At 45.4% G+C, this 12,644-nt stretch overlaps 1 protein-coding gene across 2 annotated transcripts in view; it reads right to left on the reverse strand.

Annotated features, from left to right (window-relative positions):
* The window catches only part of SH2D4B (SH2 domain containing 4B), a 110,888-nt gene that overhangs the window by 57,855 nt on the left and 40,389 nt on the right, over positions 1 to 12,644 (reverse strand). For both annotated transcript variants that reach the window (XM_025397350.1, XM_025397351.1), the window contains exon 4: positions 492 to 639. In XM_025397350.1, coding sequence (XP_025253135.1) covers positions 492 to 639 — 148 coding nt within the window. The remainder of the gene's footprint in view (positions 1 to 491; positions 640 to 12,644) is intronic.

Here is a 12,644-nt window from a genome sequence, read left to right on the forward strand (position 1 = left end):
CTTTGGGAGGCCAAGGTGGGTGGATCACCTGAGGTCAGGAGTTTGAGATCAGCCTGGTCACCAGTAGAGACTGGTGAAACCCCGTCTCTGCTAAAAATACAAAAATTAGCTGGGCATGGTGGCGGGCGCCTGGAATCCCAGCTACTCGGGAGGCTGAGGCAGGAGAATCACTTGAACCTGGGAGGCGGAACGTGCAGTGACCCAAGATCCCACCATTGCACTCCAGCCTGGGTGACAGGGCAAGACTCTGTCTCAAAAAAGAACAACAACAACAAAAAAAGAAATATCCCCAACAGGCAGGTAAGCTCTTCAAGGATGAAGCCTAACTTACCCTCTAAATTCTTAGCAGGACTGAGCACACAGCCAGGCCCGAGTAAAGGCTGATGGAATGGCTGAGTGAACAGAAATGACGACTGAGCAAATCAGCAGTGGGAGGAGGTGGGTGGGGAGGCACGACTGGTCTGCCTGCCTGAGGCACAAGCTCTACTCACACTGTTCTTCCCACTCTCGCTCCTCTTTCTCACTGGCTTGGCAATGCAGCTGAGCCTGCTTCAGGGTCCAGTAGAGCTCCTTTGCCCTCTGCTCTTCCTGGAGGCGAATCTGCTCTTCTCCTCGCTTCCTCTCCTCTTCCTCTTTCCTCTGAAATGTCATGGGGACAGAACAACACGAGATGACCACAACATTTCAGAAAAACAAGAAAGAAATACCTCTGGGATTCTGCAGTGGGTGGGGCTGAGAGTGCAGCAGTGGCGTCTCCAGCCTCAGTCCCTACATGTATGAAATTGAAATTACCCAGTAGTCCCATAGACAGTTGTTTTGGATAAACACATAAATTGTCCCTTCTGGTCTTAAAGCTTGAAACTTCTATTTGTTTTATTTGAATTGCTTCCTCAGGAAAGGATCCCTCAGGCCTCCCAAAAAGTATCAAATTACTGAAACTCACTAGATCACCACAACCAGACTATGAGAGCCTGACCCCTCAATGAGATGATTGCTTCCTAGCTCCTCCCTAGTTCCTGTTTTTGTACACATTGTTACATTTCTTACCTGCTACATAAACCCCTAGTTTTAGTCAGTTAGGGAGATAGAGATGGATTTGAGGCTGAGCTCCCATCTCCTGTGCTGCAGCACCTGATTAAAGCCTTCCTCCTGGGCAATACTCATCATCTAGGTGATTGACTTTCTGTGCCGCAAGCAGCAAGACCTGGATGGAACTCTGGTGTTTTAGTAATAAAGTGGTGGTGATCATGCCACCTGACAAGGTGGTGGTGAGGAGAAAATGGGTGGAAACAGGTGGAATGCCACAGAATACTACACAGCCATAAAATAGAATAAGTCACGTCCTCTGCAGTAACATAGATGCATCTGGAGGCTGTTACAGTAAGTGAAAGAACACAGAAACAGAAAACCAAACACTGCATGTTCTCACTTATAAGTGGAAGCTAAACACTGGGTACTCATGGACTTAAAGATGGGAATGACAGACACTGGGGATTACTGTAAGTGGGAGAGAGGGAGAAGGGGAATGACTGAAAAAGTGCCTATTGGGTACTATGCTCACTACCTGGGTCATGGGTTCAATCATAACCCATACTTCAGCATCACACAACATACCGTTGTAACAAACCTGCACATGAACCTCTGGAATCTAAAATAAAAGTTAAAAAAGAAAAAAAAAAGGCTGAGCGCAGTGGCTCACGCCTGTAATCCCAGGACTTTGGGAGGCCGAGGCGGGCGGATCACCTGAGGTCAGGAGTTCAAGACCAGCCTGACCAACATGGAGAAACCCCATCTCTACTAAAAATACAAAATTAGTCAGGCGTAGTAGCGCTTGCTCGTAATCCCAGCTACTAGGGAGGCTGAGGTAGGAGAATTGCTTGAACCCGGGAGGAGGAGGTTGCGGTGAGCTGAGATCGTGCCATTGAACTCCAGCCTGGGCAACAAGAGCAAAACTCGGTCTCAAAAAAACAAACAAACAAAAAAAAAACAGAAAAAATGAGATCCAGTTAACTCAGGAGGCACAAGAATGGCCTGAACCCAGGAGGCAGAGGTTGCAGTGAGCCGAAATCGTGCCACTGCACTCCAGCCTGGGAAGGAAGGAAGGAAGAAAAGGAAGGAAAGGACAGAAAGGACGGAAATGAAGGAAGGAAGAAAGGAAAGAAAGGAAGGAAGAAAGAAAGAAGGAAAGAAGGAACGAAAGGAAAGAAAGGAAAGAAAGAAAGAAATGTGGAACAATGTGTTAACTCCACATCTTACTGCAGAGGTAAGAGGACTCTGTGCCATCCTGGCTGGGTGCGGTGGCTCACGCCTGTAACCCCAGCACTTCAGGAGGCCAAAGCGGGCGGATCACCTGAGGTCAGGAGTTTGAGACCAGTTGGCCAACATGGTGAAACCCCATCTCTACTAAGAAATACAAAAATACAAAAAATACAAAAATACAAAAATTAGCCGGGCATGGTGGCGTGCACCTGCAATCTGAGCCACTCAGGAGGCTGAGGCAGGAGAATTGCTTGAACCCGAGAGGTAGAGGTTGCAGTGAGCTGAGATCGCACCATTGCACTCCAGCCTGGGTGACAGTGCGAGACTCCATCTTGTAAAAAAAAAAAGAAAGAAAAAATAAAGAAAGAAAAAGAGGACTCCGTGCCATCCTTAGGTGTACTTTCATTTTGGAGGAAGAGGGAGGAAGGACACAGTGAGGGGCGCCTGGTCTCTTCCTGAAAGCCCGTGAAGCAGGGTATGATTATGTCTTAACCTTAAGTCTGGATAAAGTATCTTAAAGAGAGAGTAGATTTGAGGGCCCTAAATCTCCCATTTCTGTCCCACTCCTGAGCTCTAAAAAGGCTGTGTCTGTGTGTATTTTCTTCTACCTTTGTTTACATCAAAGTAATATGTATGTGCTAAATATGCATTATGGACCACAGGCTGCTAATGAAAATCAGCAGTCTCTAAATAACTTCACCAGAACCCAATCCAACCAACCTTAAACCAATGCTGGAGGCCACCATTTTCAACTATGTTAGCTGTTCCTTTGTTGGGCTATGTCCATATGTCTGATTAATGCTGCTAATCCTTGATTTATCAATTTATCAATCTAGATGTTAAATCTTGCCTTTCTTTTTTGGCACATGCATATTTAGCACTTACATTTCCCACAGGTGAACACCCATACTCCATACTTTTTCTCTCCTCAGCCTCACAATAAATTTGCCTCATAATTTGTGGTTAAATCAATAATCAGCATCAAAATAGTTTGCTGCAAAGCCAAATAGCATGCTATTTTCATCAATTCCAAAAAGTACATTTTTTTTAACTTTGTAACATCTCTGAAATTTGGATGTGTTTTACAACTTACAGCTTGCTTTTTAATAAGCAACAATTTTTTCCTGATAAATAATGATATGTTTTGCTATTAATGGTAACTTAAATTCAGTAAAATATGCTAGGTATGGAAGCCTTTTCTTTCCAGTCCTTTTTTCTGGTTTTCCCTGGGTTAATACATCTCGAAGCTGAATATTGAATTTTCCCAAATTTTTCCCAGATGTAGTAAGTCATTCTCTCTGTTTAACCAAGTGCTTTTTCTTATAACAGACAATACAAAAGTTATTTTTCCAAGGGACACGCCACCCCGGGTGCCATCTTTTTTTCTCCCATCTGCACTGGTTACCACCTAAGCCTCCTCTCCATCCACCCACCAACGACACACCTCTCAACCTTCCTTGAGTTGGAGCCCCTGCTTCTTTCTTGAACACTCCGCCATTTTGCAGCAACATTTAGCACTTCTCAGCTAAGAATACATAGAGACACTTTCTGAGTCTTGTCTGAAAATGTCTATATGCCACATTTACATGTAACTGCCAATTTAGCTGAGCACAGAATTTGATTAAAAATAATTTTCCTGCAGAATTTTAAAGACTTCTTTGTCTTCTATCATCCAGAACCACCACTCTGATTCTCATTCTTCTGCACAAGGCATTTATTTTTCTCTCTGGAAGCCCCTGAGGTCTCTTTAACACCGACGTTCTGAACTTTTTAATATGATGTGCCTTGGTGTGGATTTTCTTGCACTGATTGTGTTGGACACTTGGGGGTACTTTCAGTCTGTAGCTTCTTATCTTTCCAGTCTAATTCATCTTTGCTTAGGATTTCTTTGATAATTTCTTCTCTTCTCAATTCTTGTTTTTCCTTATAGAGCTCCTATTTGTCAAATAATGGTTTTCTTGAGTTGATCTTCTAACTGCCTTATCGTTTTCCTCTCTTGCTTTCCATCTGTTGTCTTTTTTTTTTCTTCTTCTTCTTTTTTTGAGATGGCGTCTCACTGTCGCCCAGGCTGGAGTGCAGTGGCACAATTTTGGCTCACTGTAACCTCCACCTCCCAGGTTCAAGCAATTCCTCCCGAGTAGCTGGAATTATAGGCACATGCCACCACACCTGTCTAATTTTTGTATTTTTAGGGAGACGGGGTTTCACCACATTGGCCAGGCTGGTCTCGAACTCCCAAACTCAGATGATCCGCCCGCCTCAGCCTCCTAAAGTGCTGGGATTATAGGCGTGAGCCACTGTGTCCAGCTCCATCTGCTGTCTTTTTTGTTCTACTTCCTGGTTGATTTCATTGACCTTATCTTCCAAACCTTCTACTGAGTTTTTTATTTCAGCTATCACATGTGTAATTTCCAAGCTCTCATTCTTATTTTTTGGTTGTTCTTTTCTCTTCATTGCATCTTGCACTTGTTTTCTGAATGCGATAACTCATTTCTCTGAGGATTTTAGAGCTTTTTCTTCCCACGTACTCTGATTTAGGTCTGTTTCCTCTGTGTGCGCGTGTGGTTTTTTTAAGTTTGATTTGGTGCCTGTCATACATGTGAAAGGTCTTCCTCGGCTGTCTGATGTTCCCTGACTATTCATATTCAAGAGAGAAGTAAATATCTGAATAGGAAACTCAGAGAGCATACTCCAGGCTTCATTGAGAGGAGGACTTTGCTCTAGGGCAATCGTAGGAGGAACCAGCCATGTTGCAGGACTCTCAGATGCAAGTATCTAGAGGCCCTTTCTCTGAGATTATTCAGTGTCTTCTCCTCTGTCCTTCCTGGGTGGCATCATCCGCAGCATTCCAGGAATTGGAGGGGAGCAGACTGCAGGCAGGACTGCCCACAGCAAGCAAGGCTCCTGGCCTAAGCCCCATGCTTCACAGAAACCCATGCTTTAAAGCACCTTCTTGTAAATGTCCTCCTCAAGTCTCCCCTCAGGACTGGCCAGAAATAGTCAGACCCCCAGGAATGGTAAGGGCAGGTGGTGGTGTCCAACTAAGGTGCCCTAGGCCCAGAATAGGTTCTACATGAGCCTGACTCCCTGTTTCTTTCCTTCAGGGTGCTCTCTGATCATCTCCCTTATCAAGGGATTGAGCAGATGTCCCAAAGAACTCCAGGATTCCTATTTATGAAATCATCCTGGGCCCCAGTGTGGGGGTCCTGGTTCCAGAAGGGTAGCCTAGCAAACAGATGAATCCTGCAGGCCAGCACAGTATTTTTAGCACAGGATCACATGAGATTGGGTCACCAGAATAGTGCTAAAAGGCTGATTTTATGTGACTCAGATTTTTAATATAAACAAAGACTGCAAAGGGAAATATTTGCCAGCTCTGTATACCCTAGGGGCAACCCTGGCTGCAGGTCCCACCATTCAGAGTTCAGACCTCTCCTTAATCTCCCCATTTCCCTCCTGCTGCCTTTACTCTGCCTGATACCCCAACACCCCAACGTTTCCCTTTCAACTTTCCCTCTTCTTCTGGCCAGAGGGAGGGAGGTGGTAGCCTGGAAAAAACAGATGAAAAAGTATTTGGTGAACAATTAGAAGAAGTCACTTACCTTCTTTAGCCCTTAATTCCCAGCTCTTAGAGAGTGGGCCATAAGGAAGTCAGAATTTTGTCTATTTTTAGCATTAAAAAATTAATCATTGAATTGGAGAAAAGTCCCTAGTCTATGTCATGTCAGAAGGAACAAAAATCTTGTCATTTTTAAAACAACGGAGTAAAAATGCACAGTTATCTCTTTTTATCTGCTTGTTGATCCAATTAAATATACCAAAGGACCCACCCTTGACCCACTGGGGTCTTCCAGGGAGAAGCAGGTCTCAGGGAAAATACAGTTAAGGCCTGTCAGAGCCAGAAGGACGTCATCTGCGTGCTGCCACTGCCTTGTGCAGATAAGGTACGTATCCATTTGCTTAGGCCGCCATAACGAAGCACCATAGATTGAGGGGGCTTAAACGACAGAACTCTGTTTCCTCAATCATGGAAGCTACAATCCAAAGTCAAGCTGTGGCAGGGTTGGCTTCATGCTGAGGACCTTTTCCCTGGCTGGCTGCCTTCTTGCTGTGTCACTCACAGCCTTCCCTCTGAGTGTGTGCCCGTCTGTGTCCAAATCTCCCTTTTTGTAAGGACAGCAGTCACATTGGAGTAGGGTCTAACCCACTCGATCTCATTGTAACTTAATTACCTGTGTACATACCTTATCTCCAAATATAGTTACATTCTGAGGTCCCAGGCGTTAGGACTTCAACATATGGATTTTAGCGGGGACATAACTCAGCCCATAACAAGGAGATAGGAGCCCAGGAAATGACTGGCATACAGTGGGAAAGTGTATGACTGGTATATGGCGGATAAGTGGCCCTTAGCCACCTCAGATTACAATGCAGTGGTCCTACTTCAACTGGCTGTGACTAACAGGAAGCAGCAAGTTAAATGGTAGGGCCACATTCAATCAGTTCTTCTTCACCTGGAGAGTGGGACACCACCCAGGGAACCAGAGGCCTACAGCAACCGCCCGTCTCAGAGGAAAATGACTGGTCATTTACTGGGATAAAGGCAAGCTCTTCACAAGGATGGGGATGACAAAGGAAAACATTTTGCAACTACAAATAAACAGCATTACATGTGGTCTTGCTAAAATAATGCTCAAAGCTGAAATTGCCTAAAAATTCTCATTGTTGTTGCAACTATCAGAATTCTCTGACCCATCGGATACCACTGAAAGAAAAGTCCATTTTTCTGAGGTTTAGCAGCCAAAAGGCCAGATATGCAAACACTCCCCTTCTGCCTAGGAATTAATCGCCTTGCTCTGGCTGCCCAAAGCCCTCTGAGCTGTCCAGCTTATTCAGTCTCCCTTCTCCTCATAACCCATCAGTAACAGCACACCACAGGAACCCACAGAGGCCAGGGTCTGCCACAGTCCTGTGGAAAATGTCATCAAGACAAATGCCTTTTCTGGAAGATGAAAAAAAATTTAAAAATCCTAAGCCCCCTAAGCAACTGAACAGACCTTTTCTTGGCCAAGGGGACCCCTGAGAAACTTTAAAAACTGAGTTCACAGCCATGATGGGAGAGGAGGTCAGACTTGCCTCTGTAACCACCCATTAGGCTTTCTTCCCTAAGGATTAAACAGAAACCAGCCCTTTTGAAAGACTGATATCAACCAACAGCCTGATGCTGCCCCTCCCTTTCCATGGTTTTGACACAACAACTGACCAGCCTTCCTTCCTGATAAGAGACCACCAACCACAGAGTGGTTCTGGCCAGTCTACAGAGGATGCATCCTAAGGGCCTTCATGCCCTCTGCTTTGCCTTTCGATGTATAGGGCCTAATTGTAATATGTAGACTCAGCTAACCTGGTCAGCATAAACTCCTGTCTCATTCTTCCCTGCCTCAAAGTGCCTGCTACCAGCTTCTGACCAGAAGCTGCGCTTCCCAGCCTCTCCGAATAGCCACCTGCAGGCTGCAACCCTTTATGAGAAGTAAAGCTCCCCTTTCCAAATTTATGAACCTCATCATTTTTCAGGTGATAAAGGCATCCTCATTTTGTTGTTAGTCTGGCCCCAATAACACCACAGTGTTATCATAGGCAGAACCAAGCCTATGCTGTTCATTCCTCCATTGCCAGCTCACAGCACAGGACACAGCAGATATCAGGTGCTCCATAAATGCTGACCAGACAAGTGCATGAGTTATCAATCAGGTAAAGAGAAGACAGGGTTTGTGATGATCCCCAGGAGGGACTGGGTACACCACATCATGTTGTTTTGTCGGCGTCAGCCTTGCCTAGAGAAGTTTTGGTAAAGTCTAAACTTTTCAAGAGAAAATTGAGAAGTAGAAAATTTTCCCACCGCTTCTAATCTTATTGGAAATAAAGCAGTAATCAATTTTAAAGTTGTATAGGAGTTCATTAAGTGGCCAAAATGAACTCCAAACTTAAAGGAGAAAAAAAAAAAAGAGTGGCCTTGCATAGAAAATGGAAAAAAATATATATACAACTGAACAGTATCAACCACGTCTGTTCCTTAAGAGTAAAACCGGGAAGAGGTAGGCGTGGGAGGAGGGAGGGAGATTAAAAGCAGAGAAGGAAGGTCACAGGACCCCGGGTGGAAGGAGAGCACAGGATGTTTATTGAGCCGTGTTCTGTGGTCTTGAACAGAAGGAGAAATGTCCAGAAGCAATTTTAGGAGTTAAGAAAGCATGGGGGAAAGAAATGCAAATTTTATCTGGCCTCAGGATCTCCTTTTTTCTAAAGGAACACTTTTATATGCACGTAAATTACATTCAAATGGCACCAGCCACAGCAGAATGGTTTTTAAAAACTGGTTTCCAGCTGTCTCCATCTTCAGAGTTTCCTCTGTAACCCAATACAAAGATTCCAGAATTTTTTTTTTCCATTTTCGAATGCAGTTGTCATTATTACCTTTTCCATGACCTGGAGAATTAGCAGAACCTGCCTACATCCTCAACATGAGCTGCCGAAAGTGAGCCCAGCCCATCTCTCTCCATCACCCAGCTTCTCACCCAAGCTGTCACCTCTCTTCAAGCCTCCACCTATCTCCCTTCTCCGTGGGGTAAAAAATCCCTCAGTGGAGCCAGTCTAAGCACTTTCTCCTTCCTGCAAACCTGCACACCCTCCCCAGCTCCCCATGGTGGGAGGATACTGCCATCTCCCCATCTCCCAGCCTGGGACTTGGATGCCTTTGCATTTTGCTTTCCCTCACCCCAACATCTAATTGATGCCAAGCCCTATTGATTTCACCACCACCATTTTGCTATATCCATCCCCTTCTCTCCTTCCTCATTGTCATAGACTTTGTCCAGACCCTCGCTCATTGGCCTTGACCATTGCAAAAATCTCCTAACTAGTCTCCTTGCCTGAAAACTCATCATTTGAATCACATCATTGCCATCAGTTGTGCTCCTAAAACTTGATCTGACCACACCCTTCTCTGTATCAAGATCCTGCTTTGCACACAGAGTAAAGTCCACCCCCTTAATGTAGCAGTTAAGAGCTCCACACCCTACTTCCTTTCCAGGCTTATGTCTGGCTCCATCCATCATGAAATTTTTATCTCTCCCTCCAGCAGACCATTCATCATTCTACAGCTCTCCTTTCTGTCTCTTGTGCTTGCTCATGCCCAGACCTCTAAAGTTACTCCTTTGCCCTCCATTATACTCCCCGGGGTGTGGTTGGGACTAAGCATTGCTCATGGAGTTGTCTCTCTCTCCCCTGCCACCCTGTAAGCTTTTGAGAGCCAGTAGTTTATTTCTCCCCTCTTCCCCCACAACAAACAGCCTCCCCTTACATTCTCAGGAAAAAAGAAAGTATTAAATGAAGGTTGTTGGTACATTCCTACAAGCAAAACTCAGAATGTTAGAACCTTACTGTTGAAAGACACAATAAAAATCTCACTTTGGGAAGTTGAGATGGGTGGATTGCTTGAGCTCAGAAATTCCAGATGAGCCTGGATAACATGGTGAAACCCCATCGCTACAAAAATTACAAAAATTAGCCAGGCATGGTGGTGCATGCCTGTAGTCCCAGCTACTTGGGAGGCTGAAGTGGGAGGATGGCTTGAGTCCAAGAGACGGAGGTTGCAGTGAGCTGAGATTGCGTCACTGCACTCTGGCCAGGGTGACAGAGCCGGACCCTATGTGGAAAAAAAAAAAAAAAAAAAAGGAAGGAAGGAAGGAAGGAGGGAAGGAAGGTTGGTTATCTAAGCCAATCTCTAACCCATGCATAAATCCCTTGGTGAAGCTGTTTTTGGTTGTCTACTGCTGAATAACAAATTACCAGAAAATTCAGTGGTCTAAGGCCAGGCATGGTGGCTCACACCTGTAATCTCAGCACTTTGGGAGGCTGAGGTGGACAGATCATGAGGTCAGGAGATCAAGACTATCCTGGCTAACACGGTGAAATCCCGTCTCTACTAATACAAAAAATTAGCCGGGCATGGTGGCAGGTGCCTGTAGTCCCAGCTACTCAGGAGGCTGAGGCAGGAGAATGGCGTGAACCCGGGAGGTGGAGTGTCTGCAGTGAGCGGAGATGGCACCACTGCACTCCAGCCTGGGCAACAGAGCAAGACTCAGTCTCAAAAAAAAAAAAAAAAATTAGCTGGGCATGGTGGCGGGCACCTGTAGTCCCAGATACTCGAGAGGCTGAGGCAGGAGAATGGCATGAACCCGGGAGGTGGAGCTTGCAGTGAGCCAAGATTGCACCACTGCACTCCAGCCTGGGTGACAGAGTGAAACTCCGTCTCAAAAAAAAAGAAAATTCAGTGGTCTAAAACAACTACCATTTATTTGTGTATGATTCTGCAGGTTAATAATTCAGGAAGGGCTTGGTTGGATGGCTCTTCTGCACCATGTGCTATCAGTTGAGGTCAATTACTTGGTTGGGGTCATTCACTGGAATGGGCTGGCAGAAGCAAGGCTTCGCTCATGTGTCTGGTGCATCAGTGCCCCTCCATGTAGTCTCTTCTTCTCTGCATGGCTAGCTTGGGTTTCCCTACGTTATGTAGTCTAGGGTAGTAGGGATTCTTATAGGACAGCTTCCAAAAGTGAGCATCACAAGAGAGGGAAAAGTAGAAACTGCAGCTCTCTTATAGTCTTTCCTCAAAAGTTATATCAGTCCGGGCGTAGTGGCTCATGCCTGTAATCCCAACTCTTTGGGAGGCTGAGGCAGGCAGATCACTTGAGGTCAGGAGTTTGAGACCAACTTGGCTAACATGGTGAAACCTGTCTCTACTAAAAATACAAAAAATAGCTATTGTGTGGGTGTGCACCTGTAATCACAGCTACCTGGGAGGCTGAAGCAGGAGAATCACTTGAACCCAGGAGGCAGAGGTTTCAGTGAGCCAAGATCATGCCACTGCACTCCAGCCTGGGCAACAGAGTGAGACTCCATCTCGGATTAAAAAATAAAAAAGTTGTATCAGTCATTACTACTGCATTCTACACATCACAGCTAGTCATAAGGCTGGCGCAGCCAAAAGGGGAGGGGGACTAGATCCCACCTCTCAAAGGGAGGAGGGGCAAACAATTTGCCACAAATCCCATTTAACCTACCACAGAAACCTTTCAGATCATGTTTCAGCCTAGGCTTAACTATTTCCTGTGATGAAGAGTTCCACACAGCAAAAGGGCAGTGCACTTACAGCCAGAGCGAACAGAAAATACCTCCGCTCATGAACCTGGACCATTCAACTGCACAGTGCTTGTTCTAATGTTGTTAACACTGCCCTAATGAGCCTCTCCAAGGCATTTCTGAGGCTCTTCAAAATGAAGACATACCAAATCAGGATCACTATTTCTAATAAAGTTTAAACATTCACATTTAGCAAATTAATAGTTGAGCCAAAACAAACACATAATAGTCATAACCTTCCTTGGCAATAACATCCACAGCCTGTGGTTGAGACCCTCAGTGAACCTGAGAGTCTGGCCAGATGGCCCTAGTGATCCTTCGTGAGCCCCAGCATAGAACATCCCACAATTTCTCACCCACTCTGTCACTGAGGTTCTCAAGGAGACCACTGAGCAGAAAACCTCCACGCATACCTTAATCCCTTCATGATCTCCTCGTGAGCTGAGCCCCAGGACTCCAGCTCCACAGAGCCACTCTTCCAGTATTTGGAGCTCAGCCCCCATCTGGGGAAGAGGAAGGCCAGAAATTAGAGCAGGTGCTCTCATGGTTAGGAAAGAGATAAAAATAATTGCTTTTCTTCCCCAGCAGACTTAAATAATCATATGCAAAACCCAGCAACATAAACTAAGTATCTCTCCACTGTGGGTTGGATTTGAAATACTATCATGGAGTTATCGTTCATTTCAATAGGTGTGATAATGACTTTTGTGGCTGTGGAGGGAAATGTCCTTCTTCATAGGAGATGCATGCTGAACTTCTTAGGTTTTGATCAGGAATCTGCAAACTAAGGCTCCCAGGGCTGGAGTGCAGTGGCTCAGTCTCCACCCACTGCAACCTCTGCCTCCCGGGTTCAAGCGATTCTCCTGCCTCAGCCTCATGAGTAGCTGGGATTACAGGCCTGGCTAATTTTTGTATTTTTACTATTTTGTATTTTTAGTAGTTTCACCATGTCAGCTCCTGACCTCAAGTGATCCACCCGCTTCAGCCTCCCAAAGTGCTGGGATTACAGGTATGAGCCACCGTGCCCAGCCCACATCCTTTTGTTTCTATATTGTCGGTAGCTGCTATTATGCTACAACAGCAGGGTTGAGTAGTTGTGTGACAGAGACAGCTGGCTCCCAAAGCCTAAAATATTTACTATCTGGGCCTTTACAGAAAATAGTTTGCCAACCCCTGGGTTAGAGTAT

This window comes from Theropithecus gelada, chromosome 9, assembly GCF_003255815.1.
Source record: "Theropithecus gelada isolate Dixy chromosome 9, Tgel_1.0, whole genome shotgun sequence".
NCBI classification, from domain to species: Eukaryota; Metazoa; Chordata; class Mammalia; order Primates; family Cercopithecidae; genus Theropithecus; species Theropithecus gelada.